Source organism: Cervus elaphus, chromosome 12 (assembly GCF_910594005.1).
Source record: "Cervus elaphus chromosome 12, mCerEla1.1, whole genome shotgun sequence".
In the NCBI taxonomy this organism is placed as follows: domain Eukaryota; kingdom Metazoa; phylum Chordata; class Mammalia; order Artiodactyla; family Cervidae; genus Cervus; species Cervus elaphus.
The window spans coordinates 76,280,180-76,307,048 of record NC_057826.1 but is presented as its reverse complement, the minus strand read 5'-3'; the positions used below and the strand labels follow the sequence as shown (position 1 = coordinate 76,307,048).

General features: G+C 40.7%; 1 gene segment (V, D, J or C); it reads right to left on the bottom strand.

The window, feature by feature from the left end:
* Positions 1-651: 651 nt before the first annotated feature.
* Positions 652-24,959, bottom strand: LOC122705758. The segment is given in 2 exon segments: positions 652-1,064; positions 24,884-24,959. Coding segments are annotated over 2 exon segments (462 nt in total).
* Between the last annotated feature and the right edge of the window lie 1,910 nt (positions 24,960-26,869).

The following is a 26,869-nucleotide window of genomic DNA, read 5'->3' as shown; positions in this document are numbered from 1 at the left end:
GATGCTTTTGAACAGTGGTGTTGGAGAAGACTCTTGAGGGTCTCTTGGACTGCAAGGAGATCCAACCAGTCCATCCTAAAGGAAATCGGTCCTGAATATTCACTGGAAGGACTGATGTTGAAGCTGAAACTCCAATACTTTGGCCACCTGATGTGAAGAACTGACTCATTGGAAAAGACTCTGATTCTGGGAAAGACAGAAGGTGGGAGAAGAAGGGGACAACAGAAGATGAGATGCTTGGATGGCATCACCGACTCAGTGGACATGAATTTGAGTAGACTCTGGGAGTTGATGATAGACAGGGAGGCCTGGTGTGCTGCAGTCTGTGGGCTCGCAAAGAGCTGGACATGGGTGAGCAACTGAACTGAACTGAACTGATCTGAAAGACCAATAATTCACACATATTTTTAACTGATTTTTAATTCAGACATTTTTGAATTTCCTTAGTCAATTCTTCTAGTTTTATCTAATCACCATACGGTAAAGATTTTGGTGGTTATATTTGTCTTCGATAAGAAATTTAAATCCAAATTTTCAGGGATAAGAATGTTTTTGATGAGTGATAGCTCTAGACATGGTCTATGAACCTAGAGAAATACTTTCTTAGAGTGAGTGTTTCCCCTCTAAACCTACACCTGTGCTGCCACAGTACTAACCACTCCTGTCTGTGAAGGCAATTCCCCACCCTGGTCCTACCGCAGGTGGGTGTATCATTAGAACTCTGGGTTTTGGTGCAGGTCCCTCCTGCACGCCTCTCACTGTGGGCTCCCTCGGTGCACAGAAATACACTGCAGAGTCCTCCAGCTGTGAGGCTGAGATGGTAAGTTTGATGAATCTGCTTGCCTCCTGGAAATTCAATGAGCAGCAGCCTTCCGTGGCATTTTGCTTGTTATGAGAGTCCTGGCGAATGAGGAAGGTCATTGCCCCACTGCTGGGCTTCTTGTACCAGAACAGACTGTGAGCTGTACCACTGGTGTCGTATGTGCAATCCAGGGTCACAGTTTCTTTCTCCTGCACTGACATTGGTGGTTGGTCTTGAGTTACTTTCTGGGCAATACTGGATCCTAGAGGGAAAAAACAGATAGAAGTAGACTGCAGCCATGAAATTAAAATTTGGAAGGAAAGCTACGAATAACCTAGACAGTGTATTAAAAAACAGAGACATCACTTTGCCAGTAAAGATCTGTATAGTCAAAGCTATGGGTCTTCCAATAGTCATGTTTGGATGTGAGAGTTGGACCACAAAGGAGGCGGAGTGCTGAAGAATTGATGCTTTCAAATTGTGGTGCTGGAGCAGACTCTTGAGAGTCCCTTGGACTGTAAGGAGATCAAACTAGTCAATCCTAAAGGAAATAAACCCTGAATATTCACTGAAAGGACTGATGCTGAAGCTGAAGCTCCAATAATTTGGCCACCGGAGGCAAAGAGCAGACATATTGGAAAAGACCCTGATAGTGGGAAAGATTGAAGAGAAAAGAAGGGTGCAGCAGAAGATTGGGTGAGTAGATAGTATCACTGACTCAATGGACGTGAATTTGAGGAAACTCTGAGAGATAGAGAGGAGCAGGGGAACCTGGCGTTCTGCAGTCCATGGGGTTGCAAAGAGTCAGACACAACTTAGCTACTGAACAAAAACAACAGAGATTTAGGAATAAATGGTGTAGAATAAAGAAATTCTACTTTACACTCGGCTAGGCTTCCTTCCCAGGGTACCCTTAAGACTGCCTGTTCCCTTGGTCCTTAGGTCACAGAGGAGGCACAGTCCCACTGGGGCCGTCCTTACTGAAACACAGTGAAGCCACGACCACCTTCAGAAGGCTGGAGAGAAGCATGTTTCAGCTCATCCACTAGATGGAAAATATCTTCTTCTTCAATGTCAAGGCTTTGCAAGGTGAGGTGAGCCTGAGAGGGTGAGGGAAGAACTGCTGGGTATGTGCTGCTGCTGCCCCACAACAGGAAACAGGGGTTAGTGATGTAGCAAGTTGATGTAGTTAGTTGAGTAGCAAGTTGATGTGGGTTACATCAACTTCTCTATAAACCAGTTGAGAGTCCTACTCACCCCAAACTTCCTTTTGTATTAACCAGCTCTTCGACTGGTAGCAATTACATCTTAAAATAAACACAAGTTAAATTTGATATTGCAAGGAAGACCCCCACACAGACAAACACACAATGCTGTGTTGGGTCATTGCTTCTGTGAAGGAAATGAGTGAGCAGCTCTTATTTAAAACTATTATCGGTAATGTATTATGGAAATAATATAAGACACACTAACCATGCAATCTCACATCCGTGTTCTGTTCTTCTACCTAAGGTAGAAATAAATCACTTTATGGTAAGAAGACAAAGCACTTTAGCTCTTCTATTCTGCCTCAGTTCAGTTCAGTTCAGTTGCTCAGTCATGTCCAACTCTTTGCGACCCCATGAATCACAGCACGCCAGACCTCCCTGTCCATCACAAACACCCGGAGTTTACTCAAACCCATGTCCATCAAGTTGGTGGTACCATCCAGCCATTTCATCCTCTGTCATCCCCTTCTCCTCCTGCCCCCAATCCCTCCCAGAATCAGGGTCTTTTCCAATGAGTCAACTCTTTGCATGAGGTGGCCAAAGTATTGGAGTTTCAGCTTCAACATCAATCCTTCCAATGAACACCCAGGACTGATCTCCTTTAGGATGGACTGGTTGGATCTCCTTGCAGTCCAAGGGACTCTCAAGAGTCTTCTCCAACACCACAGTTCAAAAGCATCAATTCTTCAGCGCTCGGTTTTCTTCATAGTCCAACTCTTACATCTGCACATGACCACTGGAAAAACCAAAGCCTTGACTAGACAGACCTTTGTTGGCAAAGTAATGTCTCTGCTTTTTAATATGCTATCTAGGTTGGTCATAACTTTCCTTCCAAGCAGTAAGCATTTCATGGCTGCAATCACCATCTGCAGTGATTTTGGAGCCCCCCAAAATAAAGCCAGCCACTGTTTCCACTGTTTCCCCATGTATTTCCCATGAAGTGATGGGACCAGATGCCATGATGTTAGTTTTCTGAATGTTGAGCTTTAAGCCAACTTTTTCACTCTCCTCTTTCACTAAGAGGCTTTTTAGTGCCTCTTCACTTTCTGCCTATTGTTACCATAATGCTTCTCCTCACTATCAATATTTTCAGTTGCCCATCTTGGGGCCAAAGCAGGAAAATCTAATCACCCTTTGCTAAAGAGTTTAGGCTGAGGTTGCAGAGACCGACTCCTGTCACAGCAATCCCCTTTTATTCTCTACTAATTTTGACAGTCCAGCTCTGTTCATGAAAGCCAGATTAGATACCTTAGTTTTGTCATTAGGTTATCAAGCCTTTGAACTTATATTCATCCCATTAACTCAACTGGGACCATAAACAAGCCATACCAAACTGTTATATATCCTGTATGCCCAGCTCTAAAGGAAATACATAGCAGGTGATCTCATACACCTCCATAAGACAGCTAACCATAAGATCAACACTGATTCCACCCCCAACCCTACACCTGTGCTACCACAGCCCTAACCACTTCCTGTCTGTAATAAATCTTTGTTTGTATATGAATATAACAGGAAAGCCATGCCTAGGGATATGACTCAACACCATGGCAAACAACAGAGACCCACTGCCTATCACAGCCTATTTCTTGATACACTAGTCAAAACTTATCTTCCCCTGATAGCTCAGTTGGTAAAGAATCCACTTGCAATGCAGGAGAGCCCAATTAGATTCCTGGGTTGGGAAGATCCGCTAAAAAAGGGATAGACTACCCACTCCAGTATTCTTGGGCTTCTCCTGTGGCTCAGCTGGTAAAGAATATGCCTGCAATGCGGGATCCCTGGGTTGGGAAGATCCCCTGGAGAAGGGAAAGGTTACCCACTCCAGTATTCTGGCCTGGAGAAATCCATGGACAGTATAGTCCACGGGGTTGCAAGGAGTCAGACATGACTGAGTGACTTTCACTTCACTATTCACTTCACATCTTCCTCTCACAGTAATGACAGCCTCAGCGAAATTGTTTGAAGCATCTTTAGATCTTGCAGTGGAATCTCCATTAAGTTTAATGGAACTACATAGAGTAGGAATTGTTCTCTAATTTAAAAACAACTTTTTTCTAACAACTGGTTGACTAAATATGAAGTATCATTAATTTCTCTTCATATTATTTAAGTCCTTTAAACTTCTCAATTTAAGGATCTCATGATTGTACTCTGTTACTCAAAGTACATCCATACCCAGAACAATTTTTTGGACAGTCTCACATCAAACTCTGAATTTATATATATATATTTTTATTTTTGAAATGAGTTAGGCATGGGCAGGGGGTGCTTCCCTTGTAGCTCAGCTGGTAAAGAATCTGCCTGCAATGCTGGGGACCCCAGTTCAATTCCTGGGTTGGGAAGATGCCCTGGAGAAGGGATAGGCTACCCTTTCCAGTATTCATGGGCTTCCCTGGTAGTTCAGTCAATAAAGAATCTGCCTGCAATGTGGGAAATCTGAATTTGATCCCTAGGTTGGAAAGATCCCCTTTAGGAGGGCATGACAACCCTCTCCAATATTCTTGCCTGGAGAATCCCTGTGGACAGAGGAGCCTGGGTAGGCTACGGTCAGTGGAGTCAAGAAGAGTCGGACACAGCTGAGTGACTAAGCACAGCACAGCACAGGAATCGGGCAGTTTGTCTTCACAAAAGGGGAGCACGGGGCGTTCTGGGGAGCAGTGAGGCTGTTCTGTGTCAGGAACTTGTGATGGCTACATCATCTCCACAGTGGATTAAAATTCAAAATAAACAGAAATATAAATAAAAAATAGTCCATTTTTCTATGTAATTACTTAGGAATTAAGATTTCAAATACTGAATTCAAAATAGCAAAAGAGGAATCTTCTACCATCTTTTCACCCCGCCAAAAAACGCCAATTTTCACAGTTATACTCCAAGGGAGCTCTGAGAAGTCCAGAAATCCAGCAGAGAAGTTCCAGCACACCGTCTGATGTCAGACACACTGCAGAGGGTTAGGGGAACAATTTCCCATTACCTTCATCACCCCTCCCCTCACAGCACACAGCTGGGCTCCAGGAGAAACATTCTTGACCTGCGATTTCTCCACAGAGGAAAGTGAGAGCCTGTGAGTGAGCATCTGCTCTCCAGCTTTGGGAGAACCTACAGAGAAGACTCGCCCCTTTCTCTCCTCACCCAGAACACTTAGGTGTGCTGCTCAGCTGGAGAGTGGGGAGCCCCTGGGAACGGCAGCCAGGTCTCCAGGAGGGCATTAAAGTGGACAAGTTTCCTACTACCAGGGCACTGGCTCCCTCAGGACTGCCCACCAGTCGCCGGGGATGCCTTGCCTGCCAATCATCAAAAGTGGCCCAGGGGTACCAGCCATCCCACAACGTCTGACTCAAACACCACCCCACCCTGTCGCTGCTCCAGGGGCGCAAAGAGCAGCCAGAGTGAGGCTCTGCAGATGCCTCCTGAGCATGGGCAGTGGCGGCCCCACCCTGCTGGCCTGGAGGAAACAAGACAGATGTGAGCAGCCAGCCTCCCCCTAAGGAAAGGAAGAAACATGGGGGCTATCAACACCCAGACTGGCCTCCTAACAGCAAGAGAAGGCCATGAAGTTCGCAGTAAATTGTCCAGAGACAGGAGAAGGCAAATACACCATTTGATTTGCAATCATTTGAACATGACATTTTCAAATCACTTTCTATCTTACTTTTCCTCAAACACACAAAAAATATATACTGTTACTGGACACTAAAGGAAAACACAAGTCACATTTTCTCAATAAGAAGGTGGTCAATGCACATAAAAGGGATGTCAGACAATGTAAAATTGTAATTTATTAATATTTCTCATAGAGCTATTTTAAAGCTGATGTTTGGGAACAAGAAAATGAAATGAGGAATGCTCAGTTCAATATTTAATATTAAGTGGAAAAAGATACTAATTAAGATAGGAATTTATAAAAAGAGTAAACAATATTAGCGACATTGTGTGATCATAGAATTGTCAATATCATATTAATTATATAAAGCATTTTGTTATATTTGGCATGCAATTTGTATAATCAGAAAAATATGCTGTTTTCAAAGCACAATATTTTAAAAACTCATTCATAATAAGGATTGTGATATGGATAACAGGGGGAGTATTTATAGAACAGTAGTCTGAATGGCAAAATGTAAAGTCGGTCTTACAATTTCAAAATAAATCAGTAAATTACTAACTCTCTTCAAGAATTCAGTAAGCAACAGGTATCCAACAACATGTTTTAACCCTTTCTAGCTGCTCTTGAGCCTAATATTCTTATCCAATGCTTTTTATGGCTTCCCTGATAGCTCAGTTGGTAAAGAATCACCTGCAATGCTGGAGACCCCGGGTTGATTCCTGGGTCTGGAAGGTCCCCTGGAGAAGGGATAGGCTACCCATTCCAGTATTCTTGGGCTTCCTCTGTGGCTCAGCTGGTAAAGAATCTGCCTGCAATGCAGGAGACCTGGGTTTGGTCCCTGGATTGGGAAGATCCCCTTGAGAAGGGAAAGGCTACCCATTCCAGTATCCTGGCCTGGAGAATCCCATGGACTGTATAGTCCATAGTGTAGCAAAGAGTTGGACACAACTGAGTGACTTTCACTTTCTTTCACATGCTTTTTATGACTAGCACATCAGTTTCCACCTGCAGACAAACAATATAACATTTGTCATATTTGAAGTTTGCACCAAAGGAAGGGGGCTGCCCCAGTCACAGGTTTGAGTACAGACAGAAGATGCCTGGGGAGCACTGTGTGCTTGCTGCACAGAAGTAGACAGCTGAGTCTCCAGGTTCAGTGGTTGCGATGTGCAGGGAGAGATGTTTGGCTGTAGTATTCAATAAAACAGTCAGTCTCTGGTCTTCCTTTTTGTCCTTATTTGAACGAATAGCTATAAGGAGCTGGGGCCCTTTCCCAGGTTCTTGCTTATACCAAGGGAAATACTCTGAGTTACCATCTGTATAAGTGCAGGTGATAACAGAGCTGTTTCCCTCCTGGACACTCAGGGTAGAAGGACTCTGCTCCACCTTGTTTCCCAGGCTGACACCTATGGAGAAAGAAGTCAGAGAAAGGAAAAGGGTTGTCAGATTATTTAGCTCTAGACTTTACTTTTCCTTTTCTACAATAACTAGAAGAAACCTGAATAAAGCCAGTCTTGGCATCTAAAGAATATCTACAAATACACTCTATTTCCCTTAAACCCTCAACTCACAGTCCAGCCACAGCCACAAGAATGTGATTAAAGCTCCAATGGGTGCCTTCATTGTTTTCCCCATTTAGGATCAATTGTGGACCGGCAGTCTCCGGCCAGGAGAGTGGCTTCTGTTACCAAGTGATCCCTTCTTTTCTCTAGTGGTTTCTTTCATTGTCTACCCAGCCAATAAGGAAAAGGTTCTGCCTCTGCCCCAAGTCTACCTATCCATTCAGAATCCACTCAAATGAACCCTCCACAGGCTCTGATCAGCAGAGGTGCACCACCCTCTGGTGGTTACATCTCTCACTACTGAACTCTCTGGTTAAATGTCCTTCTCATACCTGTGCCTATGAGGGACTCTGATGCATAGAAACAGCAAAGATTAAGCAAATTACATCTTAGGTTGTAAATTTAAATGCACAGTAAGGATGTAGAGATTAAGATTTACACCTCTGCACAAAACTGAGTCATTTTTAGTAAGTTAGAAGGAGGTAGATGCTGTTGCTCTTTATCCAATGATGGGCCTGATATTAGTTTTGAAATTAGAAAAGCACCATGATTCACTCTTAAACATAAAAGTATAAAACCTTCCTTTTCAGCCTATTTACCATGCTCTTTCTACCATGGGGAGAAAATCTTTCTAAAAGGAACATGTAAGCCAAATAAGAGTAAAAGAGAAAAAAGATCACTTGATATCCCAAATGCCTATTATCTTAGATTGTGTTCCTCTAAGCTGGTCTTGCCTGTTAACTGTGACTATTGTTAACAATACGGTACTTTTCATTTGAGAGTGGCTGGGAGTACAGACCTTAAATATACTCACCATAATAACAACAAGACAAAAACCCTGGTAATTATGTGCAGTGAAAGATGTGTTCACTAACCTTATCAGTGTTATCACTTCAAAATATATACATATATCAAATCATTATATTAGACACCTTAAACTCACACATGTCTTAAAAGCAGTGAATGACTCAGAGCCTTAGTGGAATTTCCTCCAGAGGATGAGTCAGTTCTACTGGCATGCCTCTGCTGCCTTGGCCATCGCTGGCTCGGAGTCTATATTCGATTATTTTTCTTCCAAACTCCACTACAGTGTTCTTTGCCCAAGACTGACATTGACATTTCCCCAATAAAATGTTCTTTACCCAAGACACTTCCCCTTAACTGCTGTGAGTTTCCAGAATTATCTTCCTCTGCCAAAACCACTTTTATTACTTAGAATTTTCTGTTTACCTCTGTGAGGATAAACCTAAGAAAGCCTCAATATTGCCTGTGTCTTCTAGAGAAATAGTGCAAATAGAAGATTAACCCTAAAGAACCTGTTGTAAGAAATGGTCCCTGGGCAACCAAGACTACTTCATTTCCAGAGGTAGAAGCCCCTCTCCTGTGATTTGGATTCTCTGGCCCTGTGGATTACAAATCTCATTACCATATCTCATATCTTTAAAAATTTACACAGCTATGGTGAAGAATATCTACTCAATATATAAATATGTATATTTATTAAAATGTTCTGGTTTCATGTGTGTTAAACTTCTTGCATTGCAGGCAGATTATTTACCATCTGAGCCACCAGGGAAGCCCAGGTAATACACAAAGTTTGGAACAATTTTGTATGTGAAGTTCTTAATTCATCAAAGACTAACTTCCAATTTTCTTCTGGATTTAGAAAGCAATTATTGCTTGTTATAAATCCCCTGGTGGCTCAAACAGTAAAGAATCTGCCTGCAATGCAGCAGACCCAGGTTTGAGCCCTGGGTCAGAAAGATCCCCTGGAGAAGGGAATGGCAACCCACTCCAGTATTCTTGCCTGGAAAAATCCCATGGACAGAGGAGCCTGGCAGGCTACAGTCCATGGGATAGCAAAGAGTCAGACACGACTGAACGACTAACACTCCTATAAAGAACTATGGAGAGCATTGGTGTTCTTTACTTACAAGTAATCTCACTCAGGCCTCCTATTTTAGCACCCGTCACAAACCTTCAACCCACACATACACAGGCACTCGCGAGAGCAACACCATCTTTCTCAACTATTCAAAGGTAACTGGTCCTTCTTTTTTAAAGTCTTCTGCAGCTCACATTGTGACACCTCTCGCACTGAACCTAGGTTTCTTCTTTGTCTAGTCTGTAACACAAGCTTTAATTCTTCCTTACACTTCTCACCTTCTGACATTTTGTTGACATCACTATGTGCTGTGATCTCCTTATCTATTCTTTTTGTGTTTGCAGGTTTATACCCTTTCTGATTTCTTTACTATCTTAGAGATAAATGTGTATTATTAATCTACTATGTTTATACAAATTTCAGAGAAAACATTTTATTGCACAACATTTTGTATTATTTAAAGTATACTTTGACATGCATTTTATTTACAGAACTTTAAAAATAAAATTGGCATTTAAACCAATCTAATAAAAAATTTAACTAGATTTAAATCAATAATGCATAGCTAATACATACTAGATTTAAACCAACAGTGCATAACAAAAATATATTAATGTTATGACTATAGCTCATTCACAAATCCTACAAATATAGCCTTTGAAAAAAGTAGAAGAAAATTTTCATGAAGGTGGAAGAATGAAGCCAAGAAAAATATTTTAGAAGCAGCAGGTATTTCAAGGGCAATAATATTTTTAGTCATTGTTACCATAATAGCCACTGCAGAACCAGAAAACATATGTTGTTCACGTCTGTGCTTAAAACTTTCTCCCAAGCAGCGAAAGTACTCCTAGTGTGCCAATAAAAGATGTTGATTAAATAGGATTGCACCAATATTTGCGAAGACCAGCAGTATATTTGCAGTGCAATACAGAGATTGATTGCTCTATTATTCTTTTCAATACACCATCTTCTCTTACTTCCTTATCTCTCACAGTTTCAAGATTATGACAAAATCCTCAATATTTTGCAGTAACCTATAAGGGAGAATCTGAGAAAGAACCCATACACCACGTGTGTCACACACTACACTCGTGCACGTGACGGTGACTCTGCTGTGCACCTGACACTGACACAACGCTGTGTGTCAGCTCTACTTCAATCTAAAAATAACAGTTTTTCAAAGTCATCGTTTTTGGAGGCTGTAGCTCTCCTATTACTTCTCCTGCATGCTCTGTCAGGAAGACACTATGCAAATGACACCTTCTCTGGTGCACTCTGGCTCTCTAAAAGTATATTGTATACTAAAAGTATGATAAAACTCAGTAAAGCAAAACCCATCAAGTTGGCCTGGAACAACCTGCAGGGCATGGATTTGACTGCAAGGATGAGCAAGGGACTATTGCATTGTTTATGTGGTTTAACCTTGAAATTACTTTGGTCTTTGATAAGGAACCATTGGTGTCAGACAGTTTTTAGCTTCACTAATAAGAGGCTGGGTAAAGGAAAAGTTTCCCAGTGATACAGTAGTAAAGAATCCGCCTGCAATGCAGCAGACCCAGGTTCGATCCCTGGGTCGGGAAGATCCCCTGGAGGAGGGTATGGCAAACCACTCCACTATTCTTGCCTGAAGAATTCCATGGACAGAGGAGCCTGGCAGGCTACAGTCCATGGGATGCCAAAGAGTCGGACACGACTGAAGTGACTGAGCACTCACACAAGGGGATGTTTACTTCTTGTTCTTATGCTCTAGACGTTGGTATCATGTTTGTATCAACCAGAGACTGAGCGACAAACCACCATCAACTCTGCTGGGACCAGAGGGGATCAGAGACACTCAGCATCCAGGCCCCGCTGCTGCTCAGAGTTTGTGCTCAGCTCCCCCTGCAGTTTTGGTCACTGTGTCACTCAGAGCACAGTAGTACACAGCTGAGTCTGACTCTTGGACTGAGGCTTTCTCCAAGTGGAAGGAGGTGGTTTTTGCATTGTATCTGGCTTCAAAACCTTTGTGGCTTTGCTTCTCGTTGGCCTTCGTGGCTTTTAGGAGGAGCTGTGGACCTTCTCCAGGATACTGGACATACCAGAAAAGAGCAGGGTACCCAGAGTTGAATAAGTGCAGTTTATAGTCACAGAAGTCCCTTCTGAAAGAGTCACTTGGCCATCCATCTGGGTCACTGAGTTTCCATGGGTTTGTCCTGGGCAAATTATAAATAAAAATTCTGTGTCACCTTGGGCATATGTTTCTGGGATAAAATTATGGTTAAAGATTTTGCTGACAGAAGGAAGAATCCGTGTTTTTTTTTTTCTTTTTTTCTTTTTTTTTTTTTATTAGTTGGAGGCTAATTACTTCACAACATTTCAGTGGGTTTTGTCATACATTGATATGAATCAGCCATAGATTTACACATATTCCCCATCCCGATCACCCCTCCCACCTCCCTCTCCACCCGATTCCTCTGGGTCTTCCCAGTGCACCGGGCCGGAGCACTTGTCTCATGCATCCCACCTGGGCTGGTGATCTGTTTCACCATAGATAGTATACATGCTGTTCTTTTGAAATATCCCACCCTCACATTCTCCCACAGAGTTCAAAAGTCTGTTCTGTATTTCTGTGTCTCTTTTTCTGTTTTGCATATATCGTTACCATCTTTCTAAATTCCATATATATGTGTTAGTATGCTGTAATGTTCTTTATCTTTCTGGCTTACTTCACTCTGTATAAGGGGCTCCAGTTTCATCCATCTCATTAGGACTGATTCAAATGAATTCTTTTTAATGGCTGAGTAATATTCCATGGTGTATATGTACCACAGCTTCCTTATCCATTCGTCTGCTGATGGGCATCTAGGTTGCTTCCATGTCCTGGCTATTATAAACAGTGCTGCAATGAACATTGGGGTGCACGTGTCTCTTTCAGATCTGGTTTCCTCAGTGTGTATGCCCAGAAGTGGGATTGCTGGGTCATATGGCAGTTCTATTTCCAGTTTTTTAAGAAATCTCCACACTGTTCTCCATAGCAGCTGTACTAGTTTGCATTCCCACCAACAGTGTAAGAGGGTTCCCTTTTCTCCACACCCTCTCCAGCATTTATTGCTTGTAGACTTTTGGATAGCAGCCATCCTGACTGACGTGCAATGGTACCTCATTGTGGTTTTGATTTGCATTTCTCTAATAATGAGTGATGTTGAGCATCTTTTCATGTGTTTGTTAGCCATCTGTATGTCTTCTTTGGAGAAATGTCTGTTTAGTTCTTTGGCCCATTTTCCGATTGGGTCATTTATTTTTCTGGAATTGAGCTGTAGGAGTTGCTTGTATATTTTTGAGATTAATCCTTTGTCTGTTTCTTCATTTGCTATTATTTTCTCCCAATCTGAGGGCTGTCTTTTCACCTTACTTATAGTTTCCTTTGTAGTGCAAAAGCTTTTAAGTTTCATTAGGTCCCATTTGTTTAGTTTTGCTTTTATTTCCAATATTCTGGGAGGTGGGTCATAGAGGATCTTGCTGTGATTTATGTCAGAGAGTGTTTTGCCTATGTTCTCCTCTAGGAGTTTTATAGTTTCTGGTCTTACATTTAGATCTTTAATCCATTTTGAGTTTATTTTTGTGTATGGTGTTAGAAAGTGTTCTAGTTTCATTCTTTTACAAGTGGTTGACCAGTTTTCCCAGCACCACTTGTTAAAGAGGTTGTCTTTTCCATTGTATATCCTTGCCTCCTTTATCAAAAATAAGGTGTCCATAGGTTCGTGGATTTATCTCTGGGCTTTCTATTCTGTTCCATTGATCTATATTTCTGTCTTTGTGCCAGTACCATACTGTCTTGATGACTGTGGCTTTGTAGTAGAGTCTGAAGTCAGGCAGGTTGATTCCTCCAGTTCCATTCTTCTTTCTCAAGATACTTTGGCTATTCGAGGTTTTTTGTATTTCCATACAAATTGTGAAATTCTTTGGTCTAGTTCTGTGAAAAATACCGTTGGTAGCTTGATAGAGATTGCATTGAATCTATAGATTGCTTTGGGTAGAATAGCCATTTTGACAATATTGATTCTTCCAATCCATGAACACGGTATGTTTCTCCATCTGTTTGTGTCCTCTTTGATTTCTTTCATCAGTGTTTTATAGTTTTCTATGTATAGGTCTTTTGTTTCTTTAGGTAGGTATACTCCTAAGTATTTTATTCTTTTTGTTGCAATGGTGAATGGTATTGTTTCCTTAATTTCTCTTTCTGTTTTTTCATTGTTAGTATATAGGAATGCAAGGAATTTCTGTGTGTTAATTTTATATCCTGCAACTTTACTATATTCATTGATTAGCTCTAGCAATTTTCTGGTAGAGTCTTAAAGGGTTTTCTATGTAGAGGATCATGTCATCTGCAAACAGTGAGAGTTTCACTTCTTCTTTTCCTATCTGGATTCCTTTTACTTCTTTTTCTGCTCTGATTGCTGTGGCCAAAACTTCCAACACTATGTTGAATAATAGTGGTGAGAATGGGCACCCTTGTCTTGTTCCTGATTTCAGGGGAAAGGCTTTCAATTTTTCACCATTGAGGGTGATGCTTGCTATGGGTTTGTCATATATAGCTTTAATTATGTTGAGGTATGTTCCTTCTATGCCTGCTTTCTGGAGAGTTTTAATCATAAATGAGTGTTGAATTTTGTCAAAGGCTTCCTCTGCATCTATTGAGATAATCATATGGTTTTTATCTTTCAATTTGTTAATGTGGTGTATTACATTGATTGATTTGCGGATATTGAAGAATCCTTGCATTCCTGGGATAAAGCCCACTTGGTCGTGGTGTATGATTTTTTTTAATATGTTGTTGGATTCTGTTTGCTAGAATTTTGTTAAGGATTTTGGCATCTATGTTCATCAGTGATATTGGCCTGTAGTTTTCTTTTTTTGTGGCATCTTTGTCTGGTTTTGGAATTAGGGTGATGGTGGCCTCATAGAATGAGTTTGGAAGCTTACCTTCATCTGCAATTTTCTGGAAGAGTTTGAGTAAGATAGGTGTTAGCTCTTCTCTAAAATTTTGGTAGAATTCAGCTGTGAAGCCATCTGGTCCTGGGCTTTTGTTTGCTGGAAGATTTTTGATTACAGCTTCGACTTCCTTGCTTGTGATGGGTCTGTTAAGATCTTCTATTTCTTCCTGGTTCAGTTTTGGAAAGTTATACTTTTCTAAGAATTTGTCCATTTCTTCCAAGTTGTCCATTTTATTGGCATAGAGCTGCTGGTAGTAATCTCTTATGATCCTTTGTATTTCAGTGTTGTCTGTTGTGATCTCTCCATTTTCATTTCTAATTTTGTTAATTTGGTTCTTCTCTCTTTGTTTCTTAATGAGTCTTGCTAATGGTTTGTCAATTTTGTTTATTTTTTCAAAAAACCAGCTTTTAGCTTTGTTGATTTTTGCTATGGTCTCTTTAGTTTCTTTTGCATTTATTTCTGCCCTGATTTTTAAGATTTCTTTCCTTCTTCTAACCCTGGGGTTCTTCATTTCTTCCTTCTCTAATTGCTTTAGGTGTAGAGTTAGGTTATTTATTTGGCTTTTTTCTTGTTTCTTGATGTAAGCCTGTAATGCTATGAACCTTCCCCTTAGCACTGCTTTTACAGTGTCCCATAGGTTTTGGGTTGTTGTGTTTTCATTTTCATTCATTTCTATACATATTCTGATTTCTTTTTTGATTTCTTCTATGATTTGTTGGTTATTCAGAAGCGTGTTATTTAGCCTCCATATGTTCGAATTTTTAACAATTTTTTTCCTGTAATTGAGCTCTAATCTTACTGCACTGTGGTCAGAAAAGATGACTGGAATGATTTCAATTTTTTTGAATTTTCCAAGACCAGATTTATGGCCCAGGATGTGATCTATTCTGGAGAAGGTTCCGTGTGAACTTGAGGAAAAGGTGAAGTTGATTGTTTTGGGGTGAAATGTCCTATAGATATCAATTAGGTCTAGCTGGTCCATTGTGTCATTTAAGATTTGTGTTTCCTTGTTAATTTTCTGTTTAGTTGATCTATCCATAGTTGTGAGTGGGGTATTAAAGTCTCCCACTATTATTGTGTTACTATTAATTTCCTCTTTCATACTCGTTAGTGTTTGCCGTACATATTGTGGTGCTCCTATGTTGGGTGCATATATATTTATAATTGTTATATCTTCTTCTTGGATTGATCCTTTGATCATTATGTAGTGTCCTTCTTTGTCTCTTTTCACATCTTTTATTTTAAAGTCTATTTTATCTGATATGAGTATTGCGACTCCTGCTTTCTTTTGGTCTCCATTTGCGTGAAATATTTTTTTCCAGCCCTTCATTTTAGTCTGTATGTGTCTCTTGTTTTGAGGTGGGTCTCTTGTAGACAGCATATAGAGGGGTCTTGTTTTTGTATCCATTCAGCCAATCTTTGTCTTTTGGTTGGGGCATTCAACCCATTTACATTTAGGGTAATTATTGATAGGTGTGGTCCCGTTGCCATTTACTTTGTTGTTTTGGGTTCACATTTATACAACCTTTCTGCATTTCCTGTCTAGAGAAGATCCTTTAGCATTTGTTGAAGAGCTGGTTTGGTGGTGCTGAATTCTCTCAGCTTTTGCTTATCTGTAAAGCTTTTGAATTCTCCTTCATATCTGAATGAGATCCTTGCTGGGTACAGTCATCTGGGTTGTAGGTTGTTCTCTTTCATTACTTTCAGTATGTCCTGCCATTCCCTTCTGGCCTGGAGGGTTTCTATTGATAGATCAGCTGTTATCCTTATGGGAATCCCTTTGTGTGTTATTTGTTGTTTCTCCCTTGCTGCTTTTAATATTTGTTCTTTGTGTTTGATCTTTGTTAGTTTGATTAATATGTGTCTTGGGGTGTTTCGCCTTGGGTTTATCCTGTTTGGGACTCTCTGGGTTTCTTGGATTTGGGTGGCTATTTCCTTCCCCATTTTAGGGAAGTTTTTAGCTATTATCTCCTCGAGTATTTTCTCATGGCCTTTCTTTTTGTCTTCTTCTGGAACTCCTATGATTCGAATGTTGGGGCATTTCACATTGTCCCAGAGGTCCCTGAGGTTGTCCTCATTTCTTTTGATCCTTTTTTCTTTTTTCCTCTCTGCTTCATTTATTTCCACCATTTTATCTTCTACCTCACTTATCCTATCTTCTGCCTCCGTTATTCTACTCTTGGTTCCCTCCAAAGTGTTTTTGATCTCATTCACTGCATTATTCATTTTTAATTGACTCTTTTTTATTTCTTCTAGGTCTTTATTAAACATTTCTTGTATCTTTTCAATCTTTGTTTCCAGGTTATTTACCTGTAACTCCATTTTGTTTTCAAGATTTTGGATCATTTTTGTTATCATTATTCTAAATTCTTTTTCAGGTAGATTCCCTATCTCCTCCTCTTTTGTTTGACTTGGTGGGCATTTTTAATGTTCCTTTACCTGTTGGGTATTTCTTTGCCTTTTCATATTGTTTAGATTGCTGTGTCTGGAGTGGGCTTTCTGTATTCTGGAGGTCTGTGGTTCCGTTTTATTGTGGAGGATTTACCCAGTGGGTGGGGTTAGACAATTGGCTTGTCAAGGTTTCCTGGTTAGGGAAGCTTGCGTCAGTGTTCTGGTGCGTGGAACTTGATTTCTTCTCTTTGGAGAGCAATGGAGTGCCCAGTAATGAGTTTTGAGATGGGTCTATGTGTTAGGTGTGACCTTGGGCAGCCTGTATGTTGATGTTCAGGGCTATGTTCCTGCGTTGCTGGAGAATTTGCGTGGTATGTCTTGCTCTAAAACTTATTGGCTCTTGGGTGGTGGTTGGTTTCAGTGTAGGTATGGAGGCTTTTGGACGGTCACTTATTACTTAAAGTTCCATGTAGTCAGGAGTTTTCTGGTGTTCTCAGGTTTTGGGCTTAAGTCTCCTGCCTCTGGATTTCAGTTTTATTCTTCCTGTAGTCTCAGGACTTCTCCAACTATACAGCACTGATAATAAAACTTCTAGGTTAATGGCGAAAAGATTCTCCCCCGTTAGGGACACCCAGAGAGGTTCACAGAGTTACATGAAGGAGAGGAGAGGGAGGAGGGAGATAGAGATGAGCAGGAGGAGAAAAAGGGGGACTCAAGAGGAGAGAGACAGATCTACGCAGCTGTCTGTTCCCAGAGTGTTCTCCGTAGCCCAGTCACCTACAAAGATTCACAGAATTGGATTGGGAAGAGAAGGGGAAAGGAGGAAATAGAGGTGTTCTGAGGTAGAAAACAGAGAGTCAAGATTGGGAGAAAATAATCTTTGGTTTAAAAATAGGGCTTCTCTTCTTTTTTTTTTTGTAAGGTTATAGTGTATTGAAAATGAAAATTAAGGAGTAGTAGAGGAGTACTAGAGGACTTTAAAAGAAATAAGAGAAAAAGAAAAATAGAAAATAGAAGAGAAAAAGGAAAGAAAAAAAAAGAAGAAAAAAGAAAAAAAAAAAGAAAAAAAGAGAAAAAAAATTTTTTTTTCCCTAATTAAAAAAATCATGAAAATCTATGAAAATGAAAGTTAAGGAGTAATGGGGGAGTAATAGGGAATTTTAAAGGAAAATAAAAGAGAAAAAATAAAAAAGAAAAAATAAAAATAAAAATATATCTGGGAGTTTCTCTGGAGCTGTTGCGGTCCGTGTGGGTTCGGCTCAGTTTCAGATAGCTCCTCATTCCAGCTTACACTTCTCGATATCTACAGGCCCCTTCCGGTGTAGTCGGTGTTTTCTACAGGGATTTTAATCTGTTGCACCAGTCCCTTCTGAAGCGGTTGCCTTTGTTTATTTGGCTTCTGTTTGCCAGTCTCTTAAGAGCCTCATTTCCACCCTGACACAGGCGGGCGGAGGTGGACTCTTATTCAGGTAGCTAGTTCAGTCACTCTGCGGGGAGGGGCTGGCACTGCAGGGAGGGGCTGGCGCTGCGGGGAGGGGCTGGCGCTGCGGGGAGGGGCTGACGCTGCGGGGAGGGGCTGGCGCTGCTGGGAGGGGCTGACGCTGATTTCTCTGTCTGCGCTGCTCAGGCTCCTGGCTGTTCTATATGGAGCCCGCCCAGCGCTGCGCGAGGTTCCAGCCCTCGGGTGTTACACAACAGCACTGAACGAAAAGCTGCGCCTGCTCTCTGTGCCTTCCCCGTCAGAGCGGTCCAGGCAGCCAGGGGCTTGGTGGGCGCACTCTCCCCAGGTGTGGCGCACCCACTCCCTTCCGCGGACCCAGTCTCAGTTTCTGCTGGCGCCAGTCGGGTGCGTGCGCCTTCTGCCCTCCGCGTCCCCAGCCCCAGTCCCTGCCTGCGCCGGTCGGGTGCCTGTGCCCTGTGTCTCGCCGTGACCTTCCCCTCCCCCCTGCCTCCTGCCTCCGGCGGGGCTGGGCCGGTCCGCAGCCTGCGAGCTCTTCTCTGGACTTTCTCGGTCTCTTTGTTCTGCCAACGGCCGGCAGTGTGTTCCGGCAGGTTAATTTTCTCTCTTTTGGTCTCCCACAGTTCAAGTTGCAACTCACAGAAGCTCCCTCCGATTGTCCTCAGGGCACTCAGTCCCGGACCCTACCCCAAGCAATGCCGCCTAAGACTCCCTTCCTGGGACGGATCTCCGTCCTTAGCTCTTTTGTCTTACTTTTTATCTTTTATATTTTGTCCTACCTCCTTTCGAAGACAATGGGCTGCTTTTCTGGGCTCCTGATGACCTCAGCTAGCGATCAGAAGTTGTTTTGTGAAGTTTGCTCTGCGTTCAGTTATTCTTTTGATGAATTTGTAGGAGAGAAAGTGGTCTCCCCGTCCTACTCCTCCGCCATCTTGGCTCCTCCCCGAATCCGTGTTTTAAGAGGCATTTTACTTACCAAGCATTAGGAGTATCACAGTCACTAAACCTGGAGAGGAGCTCATCTCTGGAGTGTCACCCGAATAAAGAGGCGACACCTGACACTTCTTCTTTTAAGAGGAAGAAAGGTTGAAATCACAGTGAAGTGACAAGTCGCAGCCTGCTTTTCACACAGGAAATGCGTTGGTGTCAGGAAGCTGCATCCCCTTGTGGACAGAGAGAGGAATGGGATGCTGGTAACCTAGTCTCCCAAACATGTTCACATCCCCAGCTTTATTTTTGAGATATATAGCAGTCTTCAGATGGCACTTGGAATCTGACCAAGTTGCTCTAACCTCTTAGGTCTATTCTGTCATTAGGTCTCTACCTGACAGAAGTCCTTTAACAGAACATCCTTAGGGTAAGTCTAACTGAAAAGATACCAGTTTCCTTGAGCATGTTAAAACAGTCCTTTACATCCTCATGTATTCAGTGTGAGCTAGCCATAATTCATCAAATACCAGAAAAGCGTTTGGTGTTGAACTTAGAAGTAATAAAAAATCAAGTCATTACTGAGTGATTCTTTTTTTCAACACTGTACCCTAATATGTAGAGTAGTAAACTGAGATTTATTACATCACAAATATCTGTCCAATTAAACAAACATGATGAATAAACAATCTTTGAGGAATCACTACCTTTTGAAATGCACTGTTTCCTTGGTTGGTTGGTTTAGTCGCCAAGTCTTGTCCAACTCTTGCAACACCATGGACTGTAGCCTGCAAGGTTCCTCTGCCCATGGGACTCTCCAGGCAAGAATACTAGAGTGGTTGGCCATTTCCTTCTCCAGGGGATCTTCCTGACCCAGGAATCAAACCTGGATCTCCTGCTTTATAGGCTGATTCTTTACCAACTGAGCTTTGAGGGACTAGTCCTAAATTATATCAGTTGTAAGGAATTCTATCTTTTAATAAAAGCTTTTAAGGAGGAAAAATCACATATCTTACTAATAGTCATATATTTCTGAATATAAAAATCATTTGAAAACCCAAATATGAATCCTAGCTAGAAAGAAACACCATAATTGAATTTATGAAATTCTACTTGATGTTCTGATATGAATATCTTATTCTCTCACAGTTTCAACCTGGCTAAGTATTAGTCATTTAGTCGTATCTGATTCTCTGTGAACCCATTGACTGTAGCCCGCCAGGTTCCTCTGTCCATGGAATTCTCCAGGCAAGAATACCAGAGTGGGTTGCCATTCTCTTCTGCAGGGGAACTTCCCAATCTGGGGGTTGAACCTGTGTCTCCCTCATTGCAGGCAGATTCTTTACTATGTGACCAACAAATACTAATCTTATTAAATCCTACTAACAATACACTTAGTAGATATCTAATCTCAAGTACACTTTTTATCACTTAATGTAATAAGTAATAAGCAAAATGTTATACCAACATTTTGATGCCAAACTTTAACCAAATAATTTTCCTCCACCGTGTCTGGAACCCTAAAGATGTGAATTTCTGTCAAAAGCTTGGAGCTTGGGTTAGGACTGTTCTTTCCCAGCTTTTCAAATCATTAAAGACTTATAAATTGACATTTATACAGCAGCTGATGATAGAATCAATATGTGCATGATTTAAAATTACAGATTCCGGACACACCACAAATTTCATGAATCATTTTTTCCAGAATTGAGACTTGTGAACTTGTAATTTTGAAAGCTTCATAAGAGGTTTTTTTGAAAACAGTCCAACAAAATTTTATTTGTGATCATTGTCTAGACAAAGGTGGTTGCCAAGGTTTAGGGAGAAAGCTCTGGGCTCAGAATGGAAAAATGTTTCCATGCCTATACTGTGCTAAGTCACTTCAGTTGTGTTGGACTCTTTGCGACCCTATAGACTGTAGCCCACCAGGCTCCTCTGTCTATGGGATCCTCCAGGCAGGAATACTGGAGTGCATTGCCATAGCCTCCTCCAGAGGACCTTCCTGACCCAGGAATTGAACCCACGTCTCTTATGTCTTCTGCACTGGCAGGTTGGTTCTTTACTAGTGCCACCTGGGAAGCCCATGACTCTACAGGTTGTGTTAAACGATCCTTCTCTGTGAAGTACCAACAGCAAAAAGAAGTCTTCTTTAGGTCACTTTTTTTTTTAATCTGGCTTTTCATGAATGTTCATTTTATTTAAAAAAAATTAAAAGAAACCAAAAATCCTAAGGGCTCTCAGGATAAAGTTCTGGAGAAGGAAACAGTCAGTAAAGCCCCTGGAATCATTAGTCCCTAGACACATAGATGGGAGCTTAGCTCAGTTTCCTTCAGAGAGTTGACTCTCCACAGTTTCAGATCGGGGAGTTCCATGAGTCCAAAGTCAACGTGTGACTGGTTTTCCAGATTCCGATTAAGTAGGAAAAGCAGACTCATACTGGTTGGCCTCACATATTTCTTCCTTTCTCCTTTGCCTTCCAAATCACATTGTCAGAACCTGCCTCAAAATTATGCTAGAAAGGAATTCAGGAAAAGCAGCTAAAAACTTTTATTCTGATATAAAGGGGGAAAACAATACAGGTTTGACGACGCTGAGTCAAAAAAATAAGTATAGAATGCACGGATGCAGAAAGTTGTTATCCATGCTTTAAAAAAAAATTATTTTAAGGCCAGTAAGAATGTAGAAGACAAATATTTGCATTTGAGTCACGGGGCTGCCGTCTATGGGGTCTCACAGAGTTGGACATGACTGAAGGGACTTAGCAGCAGTAGCAGCAGCAGCAGCAGAAGTCTTGTACAACAATGAAGAAAGATATTTCTTAAATTTGGATTTTAATGCCATTATTAAAGCATAATTTTCATAAAAATATACTGCACTTATTTAAAGTAAACTTTCATAAGATTAGACAAATACGTATGTACATATATATGCATAATTGTGAAACCATCATCACAATCAAGATAATGAACTGTGCATCACCACCAGAAGTTTCCTCACATCTGTTTGTGGTCCTCTCAACCCTCTCCCCACCTCCTACTCCCGTTTTCATGCAAAACTTGTTATTAATTAGTTTGCATATTTTATAACATGATATAAATGGGATAATATATACTTTTTGTCTGGCTTCATTCATCATAATTATTTTAAGATTCTTTCATGGTTATAAGTATCAATGGCTTATTCTTTTGTGTTGCTGAGTAGTATTCCATTATATGGATACGAAACAATTTTCTTATCTATTCACATGTTGATGTACATTTAGGTTAGTCCCAGTTTAGGACTGTTACAAATAAAATTGCTCTGAATATGTGTGAATACTTTTTTTTTATAGACATGCTTTCATTTCTCTTAGGTCAATACCTGGGATGAAATGCTCGATCATATGGAAGGTGTATATTGACTGTAACTTTCTTATTTTTTCTGGTAGATTTCTTTCATAAATCCCAGTGGATTTTATACTCAGACAATTATACCATCTGTGACTAAAGATAGGTTCACTTTTCCTTTCAAAACTCTTTGTCTTCTGTTTCTTCCTCTTGCCTTATTGCACTGACTAGAACCCCTGGTACAATATTAAAGACAAGTGGTAAAAGCCAAAATTCTTCCCTTTTTCTCTGCCTTTATTCATGAAGTCCAGTCCTTCCTATATACCTACTTTATTTAAACCATGGTTTGACCTGTACAGAATCATCATTGTTGTGAGACTTCCAGAAGATTTATGAGTGGTTTATGGACAGAAAGGAGAATAATTTTCAGATGCAATCCAGAAATCTGAAGCATCTATACATCTCATAAATTTGAACCACAGTTACTACTCCAGCACCTTCTAAAGTAAAACTTGGAGCTCCTCACAATAAAAGACAAATACACAAGCAGTAAGTGGAAGCCAAGATTTCAATGTAAATATGGTTGAGAAAAACTCCTCATTTTTTTCTTATACACCACAGAAATAACCTAAGTGCAACAAGGAGATTAAAGACAAGGAATAAATGCTAAATCTATAATTTCTGTCAAATTAGAGAGGAATCGAAATATTTGTAAGAGCTACCAAAATCAGATAAGCTTGCAAAAATACATATGTTCTGAACAGCTATAGTGAGTGAATCATGCCAGGTCGCAAGGAAATCTTTCCAGATCAAATCCATCTGTTAATACACTTCCAAGTATTAAAATAATCTTTTTCAAAATGTCAGATTATGGTTTTATTATTGATTTTATTATTTTCCCTTGATCAGTCAATTTCTGCTTTATCTTTAATTCCTTCACTTTGATTTCTTTCATTTTATTTTATTGTTCATACTAATTTCTTGAGTTACATACTATAGCTATTTAATCTAAATAACATTTTTGTACTTGGAAGAAAATTGAAAATAAATATAAAAAAGAAAGTTAATTATGTATAGAGATATGAACATGTAGGAATATATAGAGGGAAATTTGTTTGAAGATAAGGTAAAAACCAAAATATAAAGAGAAATATTAAAAGTCCTTTACAAACTGAGAAAAATTGCATAATAGTCACCTTAAAAAGTAAATATGAGTACCATGGACTCACACCAAACAGGCCTAAATCAAACTAATTCAGATATAGTATAAAGCAGCGTGGTCTACAAAAAGAGACATCATTCTGAGAGGACCTTCATTATTGAAAACAATGCCTATAACATAATTGAAGGAATCCAGAATATGTCAACCCAAATGATGCCTCTTTGACATAAAAATTATTTTGAGTAAATGCAGGAAGGGATCCCTTTTTCTCTGCCTAAAAGCATTAAATAAATTCTTTTTTTGAAGAGAGATTCTATAATGGCACCAAGGACTCTTTGTATTCAAGAAAGATGAGGATACACAGAGGGTAAGTGGACTATCACTAGCCCATGGTCTTGTCAGTTCTTCACAGATTTGTTGTTTCTTCATTCACAAGTATAAAAACTATCCCTGCTCTGGGTGCTTCTTCAGATCTTCATTTTCTTGTGAAGGCTCCCATGTACATGTACAAATTTAACAAAATTTGCATGCTTTTCTCCTCTAATCTGTCTTAGGTCAGTTTAATTCTTAGGCCTAACCAGGGACACAAAGAGGGTAGAGGAGAATTTTTCTTCATCCACACAATATATAATCCATAAATATTTATTGAAAAATTGATCTGAAAAACCAACAATTCACACATACTTTTACTGATTTTTTCATCATGTGTTTCTGAACTTCCTTAGCCAATTCTTCTAGCTCAATCTGATCACCAAATGGCAAATATTTTATGTGGCTTTTCTTTCTTTCTGATCTTTGGCTAAAAATGCTATACGTCTACCTTCAAGACAATGAGTCAGGGATAAAGGTGCTTTTGATGATAGCTCTGAACATGGTCTATGAACTGAGAGAGATATTTTCTCAGGGTGAGTGTCTTCCCTCCAACCCTACACCTGTACTGTCGTCCTAGCCACTTCCATCTGTGCTGCCAATTCCCTGCCCTGGTCCCTACAGCAGGTGGAGCAGAGCCCTAGGTTTTGGTACAAGTCCCTCCTATGTGCGTCTCACTGTGGGCTCTCTCAGTGCACAGAAATACACTGCAGAGTCCTCCAGCTGTGAAGCTGAGATGACAAGTGTGATGGATTTGCTTGCTTTCTGGAAATTCAATGAGTAGCGACCTTCTGTGGCATTTTGCTTGCTATGAGAATCCTGACGAAGGAGAAAAATCACTGCCCCACTGCTGGGCTGCTTGTACCAGAATAGACTATAACTTAAATCACTGGTGTCATATGCGCAGTCCAGGGTCACAGCCTCCTTCTCCTGTACTAACATTGGTTCTGGGTCTTGAGTTACCTTCTGGGCCATAATGGGTCCTAAAGGAAAAAAATAGAATCAGAACTTTAGGAATAAGTGGTGTGGAATAAAGAAATCCTATTTTAGATCCTACTACCCCTTCTTCCCAGGGTACCCATAAGACTGTCTGTTCCCCTAGTCCTTAGGTCACAGAGGAGTCACAATCCCACTGAGTCCATCCTTACCTAAACACAGTGAAGCCATGACCACCTTCAGAAGGCTGGAGAGAAGCATGTTTCAACTCTTCCACTAGATGGAAAATATCTTCTTCTTCTTCAATGTCAAGGGTGCGCAAGGTGAGATGAGCCTGACAGGGTTAGGGAAGAATTGCTGGGTATGTGCTGCTGCAGCTCCACAACAGGAAACAGGGGTTTCCTAGAGTAGCAAGTTGATGTGGGCATGTCAACTTCTCTGTGGACCAGGTGAGAGTCTCACTCAACCCAAACTTCCTTTTGCAGTAACCAGCTCTTCAGTTGATATCAATTACATCTGAAAATAAAAACGAGTTAAATCTAATATTGCAGTGAAGATTGATGACCCCACCAATGTTGTGTTCAGTCATTGCATCTGTGAAGGAACTGAGTAGGTAGCTCTTATTTTAAAATATTATGTGTAATACATTATGGAATCAGTGTAAGATATAATAAGCATGCGTCCTCACAGTTATGTATGCTATCTTCCACCTAACGTAGAAATAAACCATTTATTAATGAGAAGGGAAAGCTGTTTGGGCTAATTATTGTAACTTTTTTGTTCTTCTTGCTGTTAAGGCATTATTTCTTTTCACTGTCAATGTTCAGTTGCCTGTCTTGGGTCAAAAGCAAAAATATCTAATCACAGTTGGCTGAAGAATTTAGACTGAAACTGCTCAAATTAAGGGGCTTCCTGATGGCTCAGATAGTAAAGAAACTGCCTGAAATGCAGGAGACCCAAATTTCATCCCTGGGTTGAGAAGATCCCCTGGAGGAGGGCACAGCAATCTGCTTTAGTATTCTTTCCTGGAGAATTCCTTGGACATAGAAGCCTAACAGGCTACAGTCCATGGGATTGCAAAGAGTTGAACAAGACTCAGCAATTGGCTTCCCAGGTGGTGCTGGGGGAAAGAACCCATCTGCCAATGTAGGAGACTGGCAGGCTACAGTCCATAGGGTCACAGAGTCAGACACGACTGAAGTGACTCAGCACACCCGCACACTCACACTGAGTCCTATCACAGAGGTCCCCTACTCTTCTCTGTTAGATTTTACAGCCCAGCTCTACTCATTCATAAAGGCCATTTAGACACCAGAGTTATCTCACCTGGTTATCAAATCTTTGAAATTACACGTTTCCCTTTATTTCAGTTGAGACCCTAAATGAACCACAGTAAGTTTCTATATTCTGTATGCCCATTTCTATGGAGACGATATCATGCTGCTGCTGCTAAGTCACTTCAGTCGTGTCCAACTCTGTGTGACCCCGTAGAAGGCAGCCCACCAGGCTCCCCCGTCCATGGGATTTTCCAGACAAGAGTAGTGGAGTGGGTTGCCATTTCCTTTCCTAGGTGACCCCATACCTACAAAGGACTGTGATTGCAGTATTATTGACGGTAATGAAAACTTTTCTCTGCATATGTTTGTTAAAAGTAAGGCCATGCTCTGGGAATACTATTCAACATCATGGCAAATAACAAAGACCTCTGGCCTATTATTCTACCTCATGATACAGTATCCAAAGTTTATCAGCCCTGTCTCAAAATAACAGCAGCCTCAACTAAACTGGTTGAAGTGTTATTACATCTTGCTCTAAAATCTCCATTAAATCTGATGGTACCACATGCAGTACAAACAGCTCTGCTCTCTGAGTTATACACTATAACTCTCTGAAAACACCCAACGTTTTCGTGTCAGTTGGCTGAATAAATATTGTTAATTTCTCCTCCCATTATTCAACTGTAATCTATCTCTCAATCAAAGGACTCTCATGATTGCACTTCTGTCATTCAAGAAGTGTCCGTGTCCAGAACAGATCTTTCAGACATTCTCATACAAAATTCTTCATTAATAAGTATTTAATCTTAAAAATTGAAAGGGACAATACCAGGCTGTTTATGCAATAATTACTCCAGACCCTTTGTAAAACTTAATCCTTAGGGGAAGTATAATTAATTCAAGTAGCTGAACTTGTGCATC